Consider the following 23,370-nt stretch of genomic DNA (forward strand, 5'->3'; position numbering starts at 1 on the left):
AAGACACTACTAGAAGTGGTTTAGATTTAAATCCATGTACAGCACGGTGAGCTTGTGCTGCAGAGTTCTGGAAGCTCATCAGAGTGGGAAGCATCTTTGTACAGACCCATTTGAACGTGTCCTGAGCTGTAGGAAAGCTGGAGAGAGTTTTTAGCAAGGCCTGTTGTGACAGGACAAGGAGTAAATGGTTTTAAACTAAGGGAGGGGAGATTTAGACTGGGTATGAGGAAGAAATGTTTTCCTGTGAGGGTGGTGAGGCACTGGCATAGATTGTGCAAGGAGGTGTTCAAGGCCAGGCTGGATCGAGCTCTGAGCAACCTCATTGAGCTGGAAATGTCCCTGCTCACTGCAGGGGAGTTGGACTGGATGGGCTTCAAAGGTCCCTTCCAACCCAAACCATTCTGTAATTCTGTGATTCTGGTAGACATGGCTCTGTGGGTTAGTTGGAGCTGGGTGGGCTGCTGTCGCTGGATGCTGCAGGTTTGGCTTTGGAGCGGTGCCTGGGCAAAAAAGGGATGTAGAAAAATCCTGTGAGCAGCGTGATTGGTTAACAATAGCCATTGCTGCTTGCATTGCAGTGGGGAGAACAGCTTATGAAGGCAAGTGGTACAGAGCTGTCTGAAAGAGATACCATGACCAGAAAGGGCTCTTTCGGAGGCAATAATTTGCATAATTGTCATAGGAGAAATTTCTCATTCCATTGTTTATCCTGGTTATCTCCAGTGTAAAACTTCATGGACTGAATGTACAGGGGCGCCCAGCACGGCTCAGTGGTTTCACGGGCACTGGTCCAGGTAACCTGAAACAATTCAAAGACACATTTTTCTCTCGCGTTCCAGCTTAACCAGCGCTGTAGTTGGAGCCTGTTAATTCAAATGATGACTAAGGAGGACATCCTGCTAGCTGAGCTCAGTTACGCATGTGGCAGTGTAGCACTTTTGTGATTAGAATTGGACTCCTCCAAAATTAATGGAAAGCTGGGCATGGAGCTTTTCCTTACAAAGCCATTGTTCAATGTAGGTCTCATTTAAACTTCTTAGAAAGTATATTAGCAGCTGGTGTTTCTGTCCCAATGTCAACTAGATTTAAAGGGGGTAAGAGCATGCTGTGGTACAAAGCTGTGTTGCTCGTGTGTGGGAGCTGGCACTGTCTGAGGAAGTGGAAAGTGCTTTCTCTCTGCAGGTTCGCAGTTTGTCTTGGACATGGAGCACCATGTGGTGCATTCCCAAAAATCCATGAGCTGGAACACAAAGTGAGTAACCAAGGAAAACATTGTGAAGGTGAGTTTGGACTCTGTGCCTGTTCTGCTGGAAGTTTGCTGCATCAGCCAACATTTCAGTATAGAAAATGAGCAGTCTGTGCAGGTGGTTTGGAAGCACATTGCTGTCTTCCTTTGCACACTCTCGAGCAGCGCCTATTCTTTCTGTCGCTGAAGAAGTGAGTAGCTGTGTCAGAGCAGTTCTTAGAAACCTCACCCAGGCTGTCATGGCTATCCTTGAGAGGAGGCTTTTCCGGCCGGCCTCTGCCGGGCTGCCAGGCAGAGTGCGTCTCTTTAGGGACATTTAATGCCATGTTGTGTAGCGTAGCTTGATAACTTGTGTAATTTTGCCGCAGTACAATTAAGATACAACACAGGAGTATACAGGGCTATGGAGTTAATGAATTAGAAGCTGTATTCAAGTTGGTGTATGAATCAAGGTGAATGAACAAGCATTTTCAGCCTCTGAATAAAAGATTTTGTTGCACTGAGCTCCTAAATGGCACGGAGAGGTTGCACCTCCATAATAAAACAGAATGTTCAAGGAGGTGCCCAGGGATTTGGATTCAAGCCCCAGCTCTTGCAGCTTGTAGCCCTGTGGGGAGCAGTATTGCTGGAGCTTCACCAGCTGGAACTGGAGCCGAGGCACCCAGGGGTGGTGCCGTTGGCACTGCTGGCCTGGCGGGTGCCGGGCTGGAATGCTGGTGCTCTTCACTTACTGAACGTACTTCGAGATAACTTCTTGGTTTGTATATTGAAATGACGTATGTTGAAAGCCTCCTTATCTTGGAGTAGGCATGCCAGCACATATTTCAGATCTCATTTATAGGTAGGTGATTTCTTTCTGAGGCTCACCTACCTTGGGCTACAGCCTTTTGTGCTACCCCGATTTCCAGTCTCTGTGCTAAAGATTCACTGAAGGTCTCCTCAGTCCTTGTCTTACTGGTTTTCAAAGAACATGGCGTCTACTCCAGTCTTCAGGAAGCTTTTGGAAAGGGATGGGTGGTTTAAATTGGGGTGTTTGAGTGTATTTATAGTCATCTATAAATGGAGGCAAGAGGAATACTTGCAAAGCAGGTGGTACTGGGACTTTTATAGAAAAATGTGTGATTTATACACGGATCATTCCAGGCAATCCTTTTGCTTTGCCTGTAACCTATCTTCTACAGAGCTCTGCTGTGTGCTATGAATATTTATGATGCTTTGTTGTGATATTTTAAACTTGCTTTCAGCTTATGAGATGACATGTTTGTTCCTTTAAATAACAGGAGGAGTGGAGGGAGAGGATTGCTTGTTTCCTGGGCAGATGTGCCTGCAGATCTTTCACAGCAAGTCTTTAACATGGTTGGAGCAAGGATGGCCCAGTTCACCAACACCCAACCCCTCCCTCTGCCTCTGCAGGTGGAGATGGGCTTTACCAAGCCTCGCTCTGCAAAGCATTCTCTTTTGAGAAATGCTCGTGGCCTTTTTTTGGTAGGTGTTGCTCCTTTGCCATGTTTCAAAGTAAAAGCCGAGTTGCTGTTAGAGTGGCAGTGTGCTCGAGTGAAGCTGTGAATGTTGAGTTACGCAGATTTGGTCCCAGGCAATGATATTCAGCTTGCTAAGACCTTAGGAAGAGAAAAATGCGTGCCTCTGCCTGTAGGATATCCTCTGAACGGATTCTAGTGAAGTCCGGAGGCTGTGACAGCCATTTTCCGGAGAGTTCCCAAGTGAGTGGATTGAGAAGAGCTGGTTCAGCAATCTAAAAAAAACTGCTTGCAAGCAGTGATGGGGACTCCCTGTACCTTTTCCTTCAAAAAGCCTTCAAAACGCTTTGAGTTTCTAGGAAAGCAGGAAAAAACCTCAGATTTGCTGGATGAGCATATTGAAATCAAAAGGTTTTGAAAAGAAATCCACCATCTGGATGTTTGTGTCTGTGCAGGTCTAATCTTTCTGTCTGATTTTGCTCTCAGTTCAGCAATTTCCAGAGGCTGCCTGGCTCCCCTCAGGGTCCCCCTTGGGCCCCTCTGGAGGTCCCATCCTAGCTCCTACAGCCTGGCTGAGAGTCTGCTCCCAGCTGGAGTCTCGCTGCCTGATTTTGCTGCCGACTCACAGCAGGGCATGTCCGTGGAGAACAAGTCTTAAGAGCGTCTAAGGGCCCTGGGGTTGTTTAGCCTGAGGAAAAGGAGGCTGAGGGGGGACCTCATCACTGTCCACAACTGCCTAAAAGGAGGCTGTGGTGAGGTGGGTGTTGGTCTCCTCTCCCAAGTGACAGGTGATAGGATGATTGGAAATGGCCTCAGGTTGCATCAGGACAGGTTTGGATTGGACAGCAGGAAGTCTTTCTTCGCCAGAAGGGTTCTCAGGCACTGGCAGAGGCTGCCCAGGGAGGTGGTTGGGTCACCATCCCTGGAGGTGTTTAAAAGACAGATGGATGAAGTACTTGGGGATCTGGTTTAGTAGTGATCAAGTATGGTTGGACTCGATGATCCTCTCAAAGGTCTTTTCCAACCTAGATTCTGTGATTGTACTCTTTCTGCATGCACCCCTGCAGAAGGTTTCCCAGCTACGTGAGTCCAGTTGGTGCCCAGGAGGTCTCTTCTCTGTCGAAATAGTTTCACCTACTTTTGAGCCCAGCATCCAAGCCCACAACCTTTCTTGTTGCCTAGCTTGCTTTAACGAAGGAGCAACTTCCAGTGCAGGTGTAACACAGCAGCGTGCTGCCTTAGCCCTAGAGACCTCCCTTCCCCTGAGACTGTGTTTGGAGGAGCAGTGGACCATGAAGATATGGATCAGATGAATTCCAGAGTGTGCGCTGTAGTTTTATGTAGAGACCAAGTGTGAAATCGAGGTTGATGAGGTAAAGGCATTTGGTAATCCTTGCTTTGAACACCTACTTGGTTTTTTATTTCCTCATCTAACAAATGATTAACAAAATAGTGCATAGGTTTTACAAACTGTGCCTGTCTCCCTCTCTCTAGACTTTACACATGTCATGCTTGTGTGGGCAGCAAACGATGTCCCTGGGCAGTTTCGGTAGGATGCATCCCAGGGCTCTCTCGGAGTTGTTGCTCTCTGTATTGCTCAGGGGAAACGAGGAGGAATATTTGCAAAACTTTAGCAGAAGGATCTCTGAGCAATCTAACATGGAGCAGTTGGTGCTCTGGGTTATTCTTTGGTCAGCCGGAGCTGGGGGCAGAGGAATTGTTAGGTGCCCTGCTTCACGGTAGGCTGTCAGGCAAAATTGCGAGGTCATGAACCACAAACCAAGCGTGACTTACCATTCCCTTGTGTGTAAAAATCCACAGAGACAGGCAGCTGATGTGTGCACAGTTTTTTAATCCTTTTGGGTCGATTGGACAAGTTCTTAATCTCCTGGGTGGGCCCAAGAACAGGCATCACCTTCCTGCCTGCCATAGAGTCCTCTGGTTGTCTTTTCAAAGGCGCATGAGAGGGGAATAAGCTCTCTGGATAACAAGGTGGTAGATCTAGTGCTGTCACCTCCTGCGTTTCAGCTTTGTGAGGCTTGTTTGAAACTCCTTTGGTGTCTGCAACCTTGTGGGATCCTGTTTTGGAGCGAACCTGGGAGATGTTGAGCTCTTAATCAGTCCCAGTGCACATGGAAGTTGTGATTCCTTAGCAGAATATATTTTTTGGTCTCCGTAACACCTTATCAGAGTTACAGTAGCTGGTGCTTCCTCTGGGGCTTACAGTGCATTATACAGTGATTCTGACAGCTCTGCTGAATAACCAGTCATCGTGGGGCGGGGGGGATGTCACCTGTAAATTAACTGATTTCTTGGAACTCTCACAATTGCTGTGTGTTACAGCAGAAACATCTGAAAAAGAAGAGTATTTTCACGTTCCCCAAAGCAAAGGAACTAAAAGAGAGGGGTGTTACTGTGGCTGATTTTCAGAAGGCAAAGCCATTATGGGTTGTTTTGAGCCAGCCTCCATACAGCCACACCAATGTCAGTCCTGGCACAGAAGGGACAACATGAATGCGCAGCTCTGCACAGCATTGGGGTGAAGGAACACCTCCATCCTGGGACAGCACAGCTTTGTGGGGTGTTAAGGGGGCTGGAGGAGCATGGTTGCAGCACTTGTTCCACTTCTTTCCTGCTGTGGTTGGCAGCAGAATATCGTCTTGGACAAAGAATCTGATATGTGACAAGATTTGAGTCTTTTTCTTGCTTTCTTGGCTAGTGCCCAGGAAGCCCACCACATGCCCCTTCCTGTCCCTGCCTGTGTCCATGATTTCTTTTATCTACAGTAACGTGTACAGTTTTCCTGAACAACTGAGCAATCTGCAACATCAGATGTGATCATCTCCTACTGCCAGAGCCCTCGTCGTGTTGCTGCAGCTGCCTGCTGTGGAAATTGTCTTGTCTGGAGACACAGGGAGAGCCTCTAGAATGAAAATTAAATCCCTGGTAAACTCTGTCGTATTCTTCCTCCATCCTTATTGATATAAGGCTAGGAGATGATTATGATGATGATGATGACTAGGAGAGCTCTCCTGTGGCAGCAGTGATGTCCTGTAGGCATATGGCAGCCCCACAGAGTGTTGTTTACACTTTTTTCTTTCCTTTGATGCCTCTGCACCGCCTAATGAAGAACGGTCGTTTGAGCTGCACAGCTAACACTGTTCCCCCCCTGCTTGTGTTCAACTGGACCAGCACTGTCTGGAAGGCATTTTCATATCCCAATTCATAACATAAGGACCAAGGATTCTGGGCTGTCTGTGATCTGCCAACAAGGCACGTGGGTCTCCACACTTCTGTGTCCCACATGCAGGTGCCGTGGTGGCTGCGTGGCGCTGGCTTCCAGGCGCAGCCCTGTCGGTAGGGGCTGGATGCCGTGGTGCAGGGCTGTCAGCGTGGCAGTGAGGTGTCAGTGTTCCTGCTTATTGAACCTGTCTTTCACTCTGCTCATCCAGTCATTTCCAGTTCATGTCCAGGCAGACTATGACTGAAGTATGAGCAATGTGTGGAAGTCGATCCGGACTTTCTAAGTAGACAAGGCCCAAGCTTTCAGGGATGGCTTTCAGTGGGCAAGGCCACGTGCAGAGGAAGGAGCACCACAACTGACACATGGGGTACAAGCGTGACTGCCTTCTGCAGGTGCAGGTGGTTGGTGTTGCACTGAGAACCAGCTTTGTTTAGGCTTTCAGGTTTCCCTTGGAGCAAATAGGAGTCTTATGAAAGATTGTAAAGCTTTCTTTGGCTAACTTCTCTTGTGATACTGTTTGTAACAGTGTGCCTTTGTTTCAGAATTGCCCGTTTGCTGCTCTGAGGGTTAACTGGCTCTGTGTACGGCACCATGGATGAGCTGCAGGATGTTCAGCTGACAGAGATCAAACCGCTTTTGAACGATAAGGTAATGCTGGCTACTCATTCGCTCACATGGGGTGGGTACTCGGGCTGACTATGTCTGGCAAGGAGCCTTGATTGCCACAATCTGTTTACAGCTTGAACTGCCTTAAGTACTGAAAACCAGTAAAAGCTTCCCCACTCTGATAATCCACCACCACATACTCTTACAAAGTTTCAGGGAAAGACCGACCACCACAGTCCAGGTAAGCGTGGAGTCCCAGCCAAACGGTACGTCAGACCTGCACTGAGTGCTTACAAAGGCAGGGCAGAAATTGTTAAGATGATACCATTCACAGAACTGTTCAGGTTGGGAAGACCTTTAAGATCACTGAGTCCAACCCTTAACCTCACACTGCCAACTCCACCCCTAAACCCTGTCCCTAGGCACCACATCCACATGGCTTTTAAATCCCTCCAGGGATGGGAACTCCACCACGCCCCTCAACAGCCTCTTCCAATGCTTCATAAGCTTATCCATGACATAATATTTCCTAATATCCAGTCTAAACCTCCCCTGCTGCAACTTGAGGCCAGGGGGAATGGCTGTAAATTGGAGATGGGCAGATTTAGACTAGACATAAGAAGGAATTTCTTCACAGTGTGGGTAGTGAGGCCCTGGCCCAGGTTGCCCAGGGAGGCTGTAACTGCCCCGTCCCTGGAGGTGTTCAAGGCCAGGTTGGATGGGTCTTGGGCAGCCTGATCCAGTAGGAGGTGTCTCTGCCCATGGCAGGGGAGTTGGAATTAGATGATCTTTAAGGTTCCTTCCAACTCAAACCATTCTATGATTCCATGATTCTTCCATGAACTTCGGCTGTGAGTGCCTGAGTCATCACGGGCCATCCCACAAACTGAGTCCAGAGGAGGGCACGAGGATGATCCAAGTGCTGGAGCACCTCCCATCCAAGGACAGGCTGAGGGAGTTGGGGCTGTTCAGCCTGGAGATGAGAAGGCTCTGGGGAGACCCTTAGAGCAGCTTCCAGTCCCGAAAGAGGCTCCAGGAAAGCTGGGGAGGGACTCTTGATCAGAGAGTCCAGGGACAGGACGAGGGGCAATAGTTTGAGCTGAAAGAGGGGAGATAGAGATGAGATCTTAGGAAGAAATATTTTTCTGTGAGGGTGGGGAGGCCCTGGCCCAGACTGCCCAGAGCGGTGGTGGCTCCCCCATCCCTGGAGGTGTTCCAGGCCAGGTTGGATGGGGCTTGGAGCAACTGGATCCAATGGGAGGTGTCCCTGCCCATGGCAGGGATGTGAGACTGGATGGGCTTTGAGGTCCCTTCCAACCCAAACCATTCTAGGATTCTATAAGTCTGTGATCTAGAATCTTGCATGTGCAAATTGTAGTTATGAGCAATGTGGTTTGGTCACTTTCCATACCTAGCAGACAAGTTTGATGGCATGGGATGTAGTTCCCAATACTTTGCTGTGTAACAGCTGATATCAAGAAGTAGCTTGTGTTGCCAGAGTGGTACAGTACTTCATCTGTTCGCTGTGTGCTTGTAGAAGACTGCACTGTCTAGTGTAAACTCCCATCCCAAATGACTGAAATCGCTGAAATTCTGTGATGGTCTGTGAAAGTCTGTGCTGGTTAGGGCTTTGCTCCTTTCTGCAGTGTGCTAAGTGTATCTGTGCTAAGTGTATCTAAGTGTAAAATCTACAAATTCAGCTGCCATCTGCAGGCTGGCTGCCCATTCTACCAGTCCACCATAGCTTAAATGTAACTTTTCAAAATTTTTCCAGGGGGGATGAGCCTTGGAAGAACAAAATCTGTGCAGAGCAGCAGATAAAAATACATAAGGGCCTTCAAAACAGTTTATGACTTAAAAATGAGAGAGAAATTTTTACAGAATGTGGGCTCTCTAAACACTGTACCTCAGCTCCAACTCATGATTCTCCTAGGATTTTCCGTGGTTGAGTTCAAGAGGATAGTGAGATGACCTGAGTAGGAGGGATTGCAGCATGCCAAAACAAAGTGGTTTTCACTTTATAAGCTGTCAGTCTCCTTGTCAAGTATAGCCATCTCCGTCCCATTGGATCCCTGCTGTGGTGCCATCTGCACAGCCTCTTCTCTTAGCTGATTGCTGGGACAGTTCAGGTTTAATTATAGAATCCTAGAATGGTTTGGGGTGGAAGGGACCTCAAAGCCCATCCAGTTCCACCACCACCCCCCTGCCGCCATGGGCAGGGACACCTCCCACTGGATCCAGTTGATCCAAGCTCCATCCAACTTGGCCTGGAACACCTCCAGGGATGGGGCAGCCACCACTGCTCTGGGCAACCTGGGCCAGGGCCTCCCCACCTTCACAGCAAAACTTTTCTACCTAAGATCTCATCTCAATCTCCCCTCTTTCAGCTCAAAACCGTTCCACCTTGTCCTATCCCTGCACTCTCTGATCAAGAGCCCCTCCACGGCTTTTCTGGAGCCTCTTTCACTACTGGGAGGTTGCTCTGAGGTCTCCTGTGAGCTTTCTCTTCCTCAGGCTGAACAACCCCAACTCCCTCACCCTGTCATAGCAGAGGTGTTCCAGTGCTTGGATCATCTTCATGACATCTTCGTTAAATGCAGAGCGCTTACCAAAACAGCCCAGTGGCGTTCGCCAGTGTACAGAAGGGCACATACAAAGTGTTGTTTGGTTTCCTTGGCTCAGTTTTGAAGTTACAGGTAATATATGCTGTCTCAGTAGGAAAAAACATGTAGAATGTCCAGACCCATCCTCAGCTCTATGTGGGAGGAGAAGGGTGCTGTTGCTCGCCTTTTTATGTTTTTTTTCTTAACAAAAGAAATGCCTCAGGGAGCTCCCACCTCTGAGGTCTGCCCCTTAGTAATGCTTTCAAACTTGAAATAATACACATGTGCTTTTTAGCCATAGTTTATGGACCATATGACTGTGGTGCCACCAGGTGCTGTTCTGTGCAGCGTGTCAGAGTCCAAAAAGTATTGAGCTGGCAGTTCACTAAGATTGTTACTGACCAACCCGCTCCAGGTGTAGCGGTTTGAGCCAGGAAGCATTAATGGCCAGAAATAGCACAGTAAAACCTTTTAAGGTGCTAATGGGTGAGTGGTTATAAACACTGCTGATACCATGGTACAGAGAAAAGGAGCTCCAGTGTCTTAATATTCAAACTCTAGGGAAATGGACATGGGTCACACCTGGTTCAATTGTCTGAAGTGCAGGAAATGGCACTGGGGGCCACTCCGTCCTGGCTTTGTTTTGCCTCAGTTCCAAGTCAGCAGAAAGTTTCAAGCCTGACATTTAAAGAATACAAACACTCATATTTGCATATAACTTAAGCCTAATAGCAAATGCAGGAAAGTAAAATACATTAGATCATATATGTTCGCCTCGTTCAGGCTCACTAAAATGTAGTGAGCTGGAAAGAAAATCAACTTTATGTGTTCCCATTTAGTTGAGAGAGAGACAAAGAGAAAAATTATCCCATTGACACTTTATTACTCTGGCTGTTCTGTGTCCTGACACCTTTGACTCCTATTAGTGTATCCTCAGTGAAACATTACTGAAATGCAGCAGCTTAGTTCAGGAGAGGGAATGTTTAGCCCAGAGGCTGGAGGGGTCATTTCAGCCAGTTCTTTGCCTTGGAGGGGCAGCCATCACGCCTTTAGAGGACTGAAAAACATGCCTTCATCTTGGACTTTATCAAGTTAAGACGATGAATAGATGAATGGTTTAAAGTCAGACTTAAAGGTATTAAAATCAAGTATCCAGGATTTGGGACTTGTCAACACTAATGCGACTTGTGCATCCTGGTGCACCCTGACAGAAGAACAGACCTTCATTATTTGTTTTGTGGTGTTTTCTCCTCACTCCCTGCCCAGGGAATCGTGTTTTCCTGGGAGCAAATTAGGATCATCCAAGTCCAGGGCTGGCTACAGAAATTTCTCACTTCTTCATAGACTTTTTTATAATCCTTAATCACTGTGGCATTGGATGACAGAGTTTACCTTCTGTACGACCTGGTAGATGAGAAGGCTCCACTGCCTGTATTTAACAAAGCAGGGAAAGAGGGATAGACAGAGCTGTTAGAAATCTCAGCTTTAGGATCTCAAACTGAAATTTGCTTTTTGTTTTCCCCCATCCTGAGGATTTGGTGCTTTGTGCCATGTCATCTTTAAAACATTGACACAGTTCAAGACTTAACACTGAGAGGATTCTTAAAACAGATTTGCAGATACCTCAACTTAAACATCTCAGTCTGAAGAATGACGTGGCAGTCTGTGTTCCTGCTAATGTGGCAAAGCTTTAGTGGGAAGAAAACAGGGCCATTTATTTACATGTGGGGAGGAGTCAGGGTGCTCAGCAAGAAGAAATCTTTGAGGTGTTTCCGTGTTGCATTTATGGTCCTAGTTGTAATTTTAGCACTAAGGTGCTGTGCCTAAAACACATAAGCCAGAATGCTGTCTGAAATCATTTGCTCAGCCTCCTGCAGCATTTGAGAGTGCTCGGTAGCGTAACCTGCTCTGTGGGCAGAGCCAGAGCCTTACGGAGCACGCAGGCACACGGAGAAGCTACTGCAGACCATGGAATGTGCAGCATGCCAAATGCGTGGTGTCCTGCTGTGCTTACCTGTGTGTGTGGTGTCACCTTCTGGGAAAAGTTGGTGAGTTGCCAAGCCCAGTCCCCATGTGCTCTGATTTCAGCAGCTTGCAGGTCACCACAATTGCTGTGGGAAGATATCAAGCATACAGCAGTTATCACAGAGTTCCTGACTGTCTGACATGTTTTCTGACACCATTACATGGGATCCTAGTAGTCGTTTTAAGAGTTTTGCATTCAAATTGATAATGGGCACCGGGACCAGACAAAACCCAGCCTCATAACCAGCCTGGCTTGGGTCAAGGTCCTTCCTCTTTCATCTGTCCCTGTCAAGTGCTCTCAGCTCTTGGCACTCTCCTTAGCTGACCCCCAGGGCAGGGGAATGTTTGTGATGGTGTTGAGTGTGTTCTAGGGTGCTGTGCTAACTTTTTTTTTCTTTCTTTTCTGTTTTTTTTTGTTAACAGAATGCAGCTCGCAACTTCCAGGACTTCGACTGCCAGGTAAGACATGCAGGAAGCAAGGATCTGTGGGCAAACTCACCATGGTCCATCAGTACTGCTGAGAGAGAGAGATGACAAAGCTCTGTATCTTAGTTTTAAGTCCTGTTAAGGCTTGATCAGTAAAAAATTGAATGTGTCCCCTTAGCAGAAACTGTCTTTCGCCCTTTCATGCAAAGCACATTGCTCTGTGCTCTGAGGCGCAGACCTGAACTGCTCTGCCGCGGCTCCGCAGCGTCTCACGGGATGGCTGCTCTCCTGAAAAGCAATTTCTTGGAGGCACGCAGTATGCTGAAGAGCTGCAGCTCTGTCACATCCCATCTGGTGCACTGGCTGGGAAAGGAGTAGCATGCATGCTCTGGCTGTTTGAGTGGGGAGGAGGTGGCAGTCACCAGGCTGCCCCAGATACAGCCCTCCTGCTTTGTTGGGCCTGGGTTGTGCCAGAGCCGTGGTCATTTTCTGGGTGGTTAATCACCTGCCAGAGCAGCACGGAGATGAGCCCGCTTGCTCTGGTTGCTGTAAGAATAATCCAGTTAGAGGAGTGGTTGCACCGCCAGCTCCAAGACAGAGCACACATTTTTTGTGAAGGGGAGCTGAGCACGGGGGTTATGCAGTGTGTTTTGTAGAGTACAGGCTCACTTACTGTGCTGGATTACCTTCCTGACTTCCCGCTCAGCATGTTGATAGGCAGCCAGCAGCTTTTCTTTCTCATAAGCTGCAGAAAGCTGCTGGGTCTGTAGCATTCTGCTGAGCACAGGACAGGCAGCTGTGTTAACTCCAAGGGTGAAGCTTGGGGTGAGAGCTGTCAACATCATGTGATGGCTTTTAATAAAAGTCTGTTGATGTAGGTGATTCCAGAAAACCTTCTGCAAGCCTGTGCATAACTGGAGCATAAGAAATACAGACCTAAGGAGAGAATTTGTATATTTTCTATCTCTTGATATCAGACAGAGAAAGTACCCCCCATCTGAGCAGGCACGTGTCCCTGGACTGCTTTAGCTGGATTCTTTGGGAGTTTCAATGTTATCTTAAAACCTATAAGTATAGAATATACTAATATTAGCACACTGTAAATTTAGTGTCTCGTCTTAGATGCATAGAATCACTAGGTTGGAAAAGACCTCTTGGATCATCAAGTCCAACCATTCCTATCTGCCACTAAACCATATCCCTGAGCACTTCATCTTCCAGTCTTTTAAAGCCCTCCAGGGATGGTGACTCCACCCCCTCACTGGGCAGCCTCTGCCAGTGCCCAATGACTCTTTCTGAGAAAAAAATTTTCCTGATATCCAGCCTGAACCTCCCTTGGTGCAGCTTGAGTCCATTGCCCCTTGTCCTGTCCTCTGTCACCTGGGAGGAGAGCCCAGCACCCTCCTCTCGACAACCTCCTTTCAGGCAGTTGTAGAGAGCAATAAGGTCTCCCCTCAGCCTCCTCTTCTCCAGGCTAAACAACCCCAGCTCTCTCAGCCACTCCTCGTAAGACTTGTTCTCCAGCCCCTCACCAGCTTTGTTGCTCTTCTCTGGAGCCTCAACATCCTTCTTGTAGTGAGGGGCCAGAACTGAACATGGGATTTGAGGTGTGGCCTCACCAGAGCCGAGTCCAGGGGCAGAATCACCTCCCTGGACCTGCTGGCCACGCTGTTTCTGATCCAAGCCAAGATGCCATTGGCCTTCTTGGCCACCTGGGCACACTGCTGGCTCATGTTCAGTCACTGTCAATCAACACCCCCAGGTCTTTCTCTTCCGTGCAGCTCTCCAGCCATTCTTCCCCCAGTCTGTAGCGCTGCATAGGGTTGTTGTGCCCCAAGTGCAGGACCCGGCATTTGGCCTTGTTAAACCTCATGCCATTGGTCTCGGCCCAGCAGTCCAGCCTGTTCAGATCCCTTTGCAGAGCCTCCCTACCCTCCAGCAGATCGACACCTCCTCCCAGCTTAGTGTCTGCAAACTTGCCAAGGGTGCACTCAATGCCCTCATCCAGGTCATTGATAAAGACATTGAACAGGACCCAGCACTGAGCCCTGGAGGACGACATTTGTGACCTGCCTCCAGCTGGAGTGAACATGGCAGTGGTGTTAGGCAATGGTTTTTCTGTTTTAATAAAGGTAGATAATGTGTTTAAAACACTCCCTCATACTGTCTTGTCTCTGTCTGTCTTTCTGCATCTCCTCTGTCTCTGCCAGGGGCACAGTGTGCTCCTGTGTGTCGTAACCCAGCCTGGATGCTCCAGGATCGCCAGGGTGAGACCCTGGGTTTCCCTGTAAAATTTATGGATTCAGTGCCCCCCAAGCTAAATGCAGGCAAAACGGTGCCAAGCGATTGATCCAAAAGGAATTGCTTTGTACAGGCATTCTTAGGATTGAGATTGACATTGGCTGCTAAATCTGTGTTAAGGGAAGAGAAAGGGAGTAAGGGAGGAAAGGGAGAGAGAGAGAGAGAGAGGCAGGTGCAAGGACATTGTGTTGGATGGGAATGGGTAAAAATAGGTGAAATGCTTTTGAGTAAGAGTGTTGAGGAGCACAGACGGTGTCTGCTGTGATTGGAAAGAATATAAATGCAGTGCCTGAGCTCTGGGCTTGCCTGTGCCCTGCCTGTCTGTGAACAGGTGTGATCCTCGGTGCCAGATGGAGTGGGATGGTAGGAAGGAGTCCCTGTCGCAGAGTTGTGTGTTGCTCCCTTTTCGCTCTACGCTTTCCCTCTGCAAGCAAAGCGTCTTTGCACCTTTCTTTAAAAAACACCCCAAATCTGCATCTGTGCAAACCTCAAGAAAACACAGAGCTGCAAACACCGACTTGTGTGCGCTCAGCGCACAGACAACAGTGCCGAGACAACAGCAGGGCTGAGCTGTGGGAAGAGCAGCCCTGCAGCCACGAGAGGGGCTCTCAGGAGCGCTGGGCCGAGGAAGGATGTGATTGTTGCTTCTCTGTGCTTTGATTTAGATCAGCAGTGAGCTGGTGGTCATGGCAACAGTTGGGTAGGAGACAAGATGTTCCTTCAAGGAGCCCTCTTGGTAATTCAGTTAGGATATTTTTTTTAGCAAGAAGTTAACACGGCGTCTCTTGTGACTGGAAATGTTGTCCCAGCCTCACCTTCCTCCAGCAGCTCTTCCTGCGAGGTATGGTTTCAGGGCACCCTGGACTTGTCCCCTCTCCTGCCTGGAAAGTCCCCCCAAGGGCTGGATTGTTTGGGGTCTGTCAGAGAAGATGGATGGTGTGTCGACCCCTTGGATTTTCTGCCTCAGTTGCTCATACCAGGAGCAGTGCTTGAGATTGGAGGCTGAGCTCTTCTGTTGTCCTGTGAAAAATTACTGCTGCCTTTTAATCTGGCAAAACACATCCAGCTGCCGCATTCCAGCCTCCATGAAACTGGTGTGACTTTGCTTACTGGTGTTTAAGAAGGGGGAACTCAAAGTGAGGAATTTTGCTAGGGCTTTTAGAGGAAGGGAGATCCTCTGGTGTAAAGAAAGATTTAAAAGCACTTAGGCTGAGGCAGGGGTTTAATTTGTCCAGAATTTCATAGCAAGGATCTCAACTTGACAAAAATAGGTGCAAACTGCCTGCAGATTCATGGAAGTGGAAGATGGTTTCCAGTTACAGTGCAAGGAATTTCTGGGTCGGTTTCCAATAGCAGTAACATCTGCGAGGGACCTAGCAGGTTTTGAGACAAAATGTAGAGGGTTTGTGGGATGGATTGTATTATTTTATACCATGTAGTGTTTGCAGTGTGAGAGCATGGCATCAGTGATGCAAGACCTGCAGTTCAGAGCTTTTTATTATTCTAATAGTCAAAGAAAAGCTGTTTTGAATGGAACTAAAGGTGTGGCTTTGCCTGGGGCTGCACGGCAGCCCCCAAGCGAGGGAAGGGGGTGCCCTCTGTCAGCCCTTCTGACAGCACAAGTCCAGTTTGAGCTCCCCAGTGCAAGACACTGGCGTACTGGAGTGAGTCCTGTATTATTCTATGCCCTTGGCCATGATGTGATTTGCTCTGAGTCCATCCCAGCTCCTTCCAGGACTACCCACCAATGTTTTGAAGAGCTTTGCCCTGGATACAGTTGGAGCAGTAACACGGCCAGCCTCGGCGTTTGTTCATCCTGCAGAGCCTCTGGAGCTGCTTCTGGCTGGAAGCTGGAGTCCAAATATTATCTGCAATGTATCCATACTCATAACTGGGAGAAGCATTAGGTTAATTCCAGCTCAGGAACTCATCGTTAGCACTGGCACTGGAAAAGCTTTACCATGTGTCATTTCTCAAGGTACTGTACATAGCTAAGGCTTGTAAGGTCTTGCCCCGCTTTGGGAAAAATGGGTGATGCGTTTCTGTTCATTTCCCAGTGTGTTTGGTGTTAATTTTGAATAACTTGCCAGAATCAGATCTGGACAAAGTCAACAGAGCAAGTTCTCTTTTTTTTCTGAAATGTGTTGCTCCAGATGAATGTGGCACAAAGAGCTTTTCACTTTTCTGATAAAGCTGACTTTCTGATACTGGTGCCTTGTTCGTCTACAAGCAACCACAATTAACTCTGACGAATAACAGGTTGGCTGGGCATCAGCTGAAACAACCCCCCCTGTAATCTGATAATGGTTTGCAGTGCAGATAAACAGAAGAGCTGGCGTGGGGGCTTAGGGGTCTTATCAATGTGAATCTAGGGTATTCTCAGAAATGAAGTGTATTAACCTAAATCTGAGACCTACATTTTGCTTGAAAGCTCTGTGAACCCTAATGAAGTCTAGGCTTGGCTTCTAATGTCTGCGGGCAGATGGTGGATTAAGCACTCTGGTGGACAGATGGTGCGGTGACCCACACAGCTCACAGAGCTGGGCTGGGGCTTTCGGTATTAGCTACAGGCCCTCTTCAGCTGCTTGGAGAAGAAGGGGTCGGTGTTCTGTGTTAGTCTAAATCTCTCCCCTCTTTCCAGGTGGTTTGATTTAAATACCAATGAAGGAATACGCTGATGTATTTGTAAAACTGTCCAAGTACACCTGTGCTGGGTTTCAGTTTGACATAAGCTCACACGAGATCTGCAGTGTGGCTGGTGCTTCCCTTCTGTGCTTCCTGCTGCCCACAGGAAGGGCGAGAAGGGCTTTGCTCTCCAGCACACGCAGAGGAGGCCCTGAGGAGTGGACGTGGGGCTGGGGTTTGGCAGAGTATCTGCAGGAAGCTCACAAGATATGGAAGTGGTGGGAACAAGTGAGTCCAAGAAATGCAGAATTCGGCTGAAGCAGAAAAGACAAGACATGCGTAAACCCGTGGAGGAAAGAAATTCAAGCTCTCCAGCACAACAACTGGCTGTGCATCACTGGAATTAACTGAACATCTCGAGCTATGCGGTGTGCCTATGCCCAGAGTAAAACACGGCAAAATGCTTAGAGATACCAACAGACCTTAACGAGGAATTCTTTGCCATTTTTTTTCTACTGAAAGTGTAATTTTTCATGTTTTATTGACTCAATTTTGGAGAAGTTCTTCCACCAGTATATTTGTGTGATGCTTTTTAATCCACATTTTTAAACACTTGCTCATCCTACCTCAATCTCTTTGCTTTATTTTTTTCTTGCTGTGCAGTAGAAGAGGTTACTGAGACATCCCATCACCTGCACTCGCTGATGGCATAGACTTTGAACAGAAACTCTTCATTTGTTAGCAAAATCATTGAAGTCAGCTTGTGATTGCTACACAGTGGCATTGAATACAAGATATTTTAAAGCATCTTCTGGTTATTGTAATGAAATACCATGAAACATTAGCGCTTTGAGGAAGGGTTTGCTTTCCGTGTATAGATAACAGGGGAGCTGTTCTCACCAGCAGTGAAACGTTTGCTCTAGGATATTGAGGATCATTGTTCTTCTGATTTGCACAATGAGTTCTTTTGTTCTCTTGCTCACTTTGCTAGAGCGAAATTCATTACAACACAGAAGATGTTTTGATCTAGAAGGCAAGTTTTTTTTAATGCTGACTAAATTAGGAGCTTCCCCCAATCTTATTAAAACTGGGGTCACCACTAAAGTAGGTGGTGACTTTTGGCTTCTGCTGCCATCACAGCAGCTATAAAGCTAAAAATTATTAAAATGGAATTTTATTTTGGAATTTTTTTTCATCATCGTTTTTAATACTACTTCTTAGGGAGCTTTTCCTCTGATTCCTTCCATCACTGGCTTTCCATCTAGGAACCTGTTTGCTGTAAAACTGAAGTTCTGGGAGGGTTTTGCTGGGCTTGGGCTGAAACATGAGCTGTATTTTTAAAGGCATGAGCACAATCCTTCCGTGGGGCTTACTTAAACATTACTTTTGCGCTCTGTACACTGTGACAGCAGTGTGCTGCCGAGGCTGGTTATGCAGATGTGGTATTTGAAGTTCCTGTGCTTTTGCTGTTCTTGTCAGTGAGTTCTTGCAGCAAAGCAAATGCATGTGCTTTAGGTTAAGAAAGGGATTTGCCTCCTTCCTGCCTTCAGAAAAATGAATGGTGCCTCTCCGCTAGCAGCCACGGATCTGTTTCCATCTGTTATGCAACACTCATTAATGGTACTTCAGAGCAGCTGATGAGTAATTGCAGCACCGGCTACCAGTGGAGGAGAGCTCAGTTCTAGTTCCCAGGGACACTGAGTGTTTGGAGACACAGAACGTGGCCCTACTTTCTCTTCTTCAGGAGGTTTTAAGATGTTCATGGTCGTTAGAGTTGTGGTCAACAGCTCCACCAGTGGAGGTTGGTGGCAAGTGGCATTCCTCAGGGGTTGGCATTGTTGTTTAACATCTTTGTTGCAGACATGGGCAGTGGGATTGAGGGCACCCTAAGAAAGTTTGCTGGTGACACCAAACTGTGTGGCACTGCTGACATGCTGGAGGGAAAGGATGGATCCAGAGGGACCTGGACAGGCTGGAGAGGTGGTGTTGTGTATTAGGACATTCAGATCTCCCTGGTGTAGAGTTCAGGTTGACAACGGTTGTGTATCTGCAGGTTGTGGTATCTGGGGCCACTGTCAGGGATGGAGGAGCATGGGAGTCATCAGCGTGTTCTGTCTGCAGCCCCTGGGGCAGCTGCAACCTCATCTACTGCTGACGCAAAACAGTGGTGCAGAGTGCTGGGAAAACCCACCCACAGCCAGCTCTGTGCCAGTGAGAGCTGCTCTGCATGGGGTTCAATGCACCCAGAACTGTTATAGATCCAGGCAGGTCCAGTTTCCTGCATTAACTGGGGGAGGGGGATTGACCCTCAGAGCAGCAGTAAGCAGCACCACGTATTCCTGAGTGCTGGGTGCCTTGCTCATGACATTGGGGACTGGACTGGACAGCAAGAAGGTTGGGCCTTTGACTGCTTCTCATAGCACGTGGGCAGAGCAGAAGATGGGGAAACAAGAAACAGAAGTACGTCTTGCTCTGTCTCCAACACGTAGAGGTTGGCATTAATTCCTTGTCCTCCTTAGTGTTTTGTGGCTGGAGTTCGTGGCCTCTGATCTGGGAGCACAAACCCACCCTGGCAGCTGTGCTCCTGCAGGTCACTTGCCTGCAGTCTCTCTGCCAGCAGAGCCAGTGTCTGTTCTCCAGCAGAACCTGTGATTTAGAGGTGACTTGCCGCTTCTCTCTGGCTGGCACAGAGCATTAGGAAAGGTTACAGGCACGCACTGGGTCTGTCCTACAGCACTGTGTGCCTTTGCAACAGAAGCACACAAAGGCTTGTTTGTGTATACAGGGATAGGTTGGGGACAGCCCAGCAGCACCTTTGTCTCCTGCTGCCTTTGTGTTTGTGTAACCAGAGCCCACGCCTCCTTCTGCTGCTGCTCTTCATTCTCACCTAGCATTTCTCTAAGACTTAATCCAATTACAAAAGCACTTAGAACCATTGCCTGCTTGCATAGATCATACTGTGTTGTCTATTAATAAATTTCTGCTCTGTATGGAAATGAATAATTTAGTTCAAGATGTTGCTTTAAATCTGATTTAGGCTCACTGCCCACGCAGCCGTCTCCCTCAGCTCTCTTGTTTCCAAAATACTTTTGCGCAGAGAGGAGGTGTAGGCGCTTACCTACCAACTGCGATCGGGCCCGTGGTGCTGTAATGGGGAGCATTACCAGATGGTGATGCTTTACAGCCTTACAATATTTTTCCTTAGCTTAAAGGCTGTGGTGTTGTTTTTATAAATGTGAGGGCAGCAGTTGCAAAGGACAAGACAATGGGCTCTACTCTCCCCATGGCTGCCCGTCGAGCATGCTGCAATTGTTTCCACTTTTGCCAAGACTGGCAAAGATGACATAAAGTAGATAATTGCTTTAGCTATAGTACTGCTGAAACAGGGAAAACCTGACCTGAGTAACCCACATCTCCTCTTCCTCGCAGCAGAGCAGCAGCAGCGAGTTCTTTGCCTTAGATGAACCAGGAGCTGAGCCTTCTTAATCTCACTGTTTTGGGGATGTTTGTAGCCCTCCACCGTTGTTTGACAGGCTGGAGCAGCAGCAGAATGGGAGCAGCGGACACCTCGTTGCACTGTGTTCTGCCAAATTGGAATTGTGAAAATACAAATTCACAGCTTTGATTATTATTCTATACTATTCTATTATTATTCTATACTATTAGGATTTCACAGCTGTGATTATTATTGTCGGTCTCCAAATTAAATCAGTTCTCAGCTTTTCCAGGGGATTAATTTTGAACTTTGAGCAGCTTCACGTTGGGATTGAAACTCATCTGGTTACACCAAAATGAAATGTAATAAATTAGTGCTGAAAAGTGGTAATGTGAACTCTTCCCATTAATCATTTCCACTGTGAAGCAAATGGTTTGCTTCAGACTTCAATAACTTTTGAAGCTTGAGCTCTGCAGACCACTCTGCCCTGGAGCTGAGGAAGCATGGCTGGAATTCGGAGTTGCTGCAGTCCGGCACCCGGGTACCTTTGCTGTCTGGGAGCCTCTGGAGCTCAGGCACTGGCACCCTGGAGCTGCTGTTCGGTGCCTCCTTCTCTCAATCAGAAGTGTTTTCATATGAGAAGTTTTCTGTGGCACTTGTCAGTGGCTCTGTCCTTGCTTCCCTTTCTCCATTGGAACTGTGTGCGGCCGGGCAGGCACCCACTTCTGCCCACAGTCGGTCCCACGGGACATTTAGACTTCGGCATTCACAGTTGGGTGTGCATCTTTGTTTAAGAATCATTCAAAGATGTTATGACCAAATAGGATAATGTCCTGGTCCAGTTGAACTTTCGGCAGTCCCCAGCAGGGAGCACCTCCCAGCAGTTCCTGCTTGTCTTTAATCTCAGATGTTTTGAAGCTGCTCTTGAGGGTGTCTCTTATCACTTCGCAGCATCTGAGCCCTTATGGTTCACACACATCTCTCTAGCGTGTAGGGCTCTGACTGAAAGCAGTGTTTCTCTGGGCCTGGGGCCATAAGGCATACAGCTAGCATCACAGTGCTTCTGGAGGTGGTCGGCAGCATTGGTGGCCTTTCCCTGGCTGCTCTGTGTTCTGCACGGCCCCTGCCTGAGTGCATCTTCACAGGATATGGCAAGTTGGTGCCTCTGCCACTGTGTGGGCACTCACAGCCCTTAACTTCCATCCAAACATGCAGGGTGTGGTGCTTTGGTTTCCTGATGTAGTGGGACAGTGAATCCAGCTCTGCACTCCTCCTTACACGTTTCCATGAGATAATCAGCTCACTGGATGTGTGGCAGGGCAGAGGGGTGAGAGATGCACTCTTTTCAATAGAACTTCATCATCAAGACAGCCAACCTGTAACAAAAAGTTGCACCCAAAAATCTCAGTTTTGTTTTGTTTCTGCCAGTGGTTATTGTATTCTTGTCTGAGGTCACAGAAGAGAGTTGAGGTCCGTCTTGGTGGACACTGACAGTGGAACACTAATACCTGTTTACACTGTACAGGGAGGAGAGGGCAGATACAGGTGGTGGTGGAATGCAGGTGGATCGTAGAATCCTGGAATGATTTGGGTTAGAAAGGACCTTAAAGTCCATCCAGTTCCAAGCCCCTGCCATGGGCAGAGACACCTCCCACCTCCCCATCCAACCTGGCCTTGAACACCTCCAGGGATGGGGCAGCCACAACTTCCCTGGGCAACCTGAGCCCGGGCCTCCCTGCCTTTAAAGGAAGCTTGTTGATCAGATTTGGTTCTAATGTCAGTGAATAACTTAAATTCCCCTTAGACTGAAATCCCAGGCCTAAATAAGAAATTTATATTTTGTTTGTAATTGTGAGAGTGCCCAAGATGGTGATCAGAGAAGCTGCAAGGGCAGGAGAGGTCAAGCGTAGGAAGCTTCACTGTCCTGTGTCAGACAGATGTGGCTGTGGGACATGACACCAATGCTCCATTCGAGCTCCAGAGTTCTCTGGAACAACAAGCTAGGTAGCCCTAGGGAGGAGGAGACCTCATTAATGTGATGCTGAGAAGGGCAGAGAAACATGTTTAGAATAGTGACTTCAAAGAGCTGCTTTGTGATGGGAACCATCATGTGCCCCAGGTCAACATCCTTGGGGGAAAAAAAACCAAAAAAAAAGCCCTCGAAAACTTCCCTGCTTTTGCACTCAAATTTCAAACCAAGGGCTGCAGAGAAATGGAGAAGCTTACAGAAAATAAGCAAAGCAGCGAGCAAATGCCCACCATCCATCAGCGCAGACATGAGGAATGGTGCAGGGAGCCAGCCTGGCTGAGCAGAAGGGCAGGGAGGCTATTGAAAACAAAAAAGCATTTTTCAAAAAGCTGGAGAAAATGGAAAAGGTTATAAACTCGAGCAGATTAAATATATGAACAGAGCAAAGCAGGCAAAGGGGATTTTGAAAGATGACTCGCAAAGGCGGAAAAAAATAATAATCTTGTTTCAAACCTATCAGAAAAGGAACCATGTGGGAGAGTTTGGAGGGTGCTGAGCTCTGAAGGGGCTCAGGGAAGTTCTCGCCATAGCAGAAAAACACATTTATTTATTTATGCACACAAGCTTGCCATGGAGCAGCTTGCAGAAGTTACTGTGCTGTAATGCTTGTTGTGGGAGTCAGCAGAGACCCTGCCTCAAACCGCAGTGCCTGGTGCAGAGGCTGTAAAACAGCTTCAATATCTGCTTTTATAGCAGGTTGCCAGGGCTGGGTGCGTCAACTCGGAAGTTAAATGAGCTTAAGGATGAAATAGTTGACTTTTAACAAGTGAAAGGTGAGTCCGTGGTGGCCAGGGACTGCAGTGCTTCACCTCTAACACAGTTTGTACAGAACCCGGAGGAGCTGTGGGCATTCACTGCCTACTATAGCAGACAGACTGGAAAACTAGCAAGGAGTATGTGGATGAATTACATGGATAACTATTAGGAAAGGATTAATGGAGGGGTTGTAAAGGGAAGAAGTCCTGTCCTGCAGAGCTGTTGGAGTTCTTTGGAGAAGAAGACAATTGAGCTCATGCAGCCTACTTGGATTTCCAAAAGACCATTACCAGAAGGAGTCCTAAGACATATGTCTTAAGGGACTTAGAGGGCCATGTGGCCAGAGGAGAGGTCCTTTCATGGATGAAATATTGATTAAAAAATTTAAAAAAAACCATCCCTGCTTAAATCTACTTTTAAATGGTGTGGAAAACATTCTGGAAGGTGCACTGGCAAACTTTATCTGCCTTTGGGCAAACATGAAGTGGGATGCACATTGGGTGAAACCATCTTACAGTGAAATGGAAAAGGGACAACTCAGAGCTGGTGAAGATCCAGAGGCGTAAGACCTTGACATTGTGACAGATGAGTGAAA

General features: G+C 47.7%; 1 protein-coding gene across 3 annotated transcripts in view; it reads left to right on the forward strand.

Annotated features, from left to right (window-relative positions):
• The window catches only part of NDRG3 (NDRG family member 3), a 63,806-nt gene that overhangs the window by 21,193 nt on the left and 19,243 nt on the right, over window positions 1-23,370 (forward strand). For all 3 annotated transcript variants that reach the window (XM_054081666.1, XM_054081667.1, XM_054081668.1), the window contains exons 2-3: window positions 6,511-6,616; window positions 11,626-11,661. In XM_054081666.1, coding sequence (XP_053937641.1) covers window positions 6,560-6,616; window positions 11,626-11,661 — 93 coding nt within the window. In that variant the 5' untranslated portion in view covers window positions 6,511-6,559. The remainder of the gene's footprint in view (window positions 1-6,510; window positions 6,617-11,625; window positions 11,662-23,370) is intronic.

Source organism: Cuculus canorus, chromosome 16 (assembly GCF_017976375.1).
Source record: "Cuculus canorus isolate bCucCan1 chromosome 16, bCucCan1.pri, whole genome shotgun sequence".
NCBI lineage: Eukaryota > Metazoa > Chordata > Aves > Cuculiformes > Cuculidae > Cuculus > Cuculus canorus.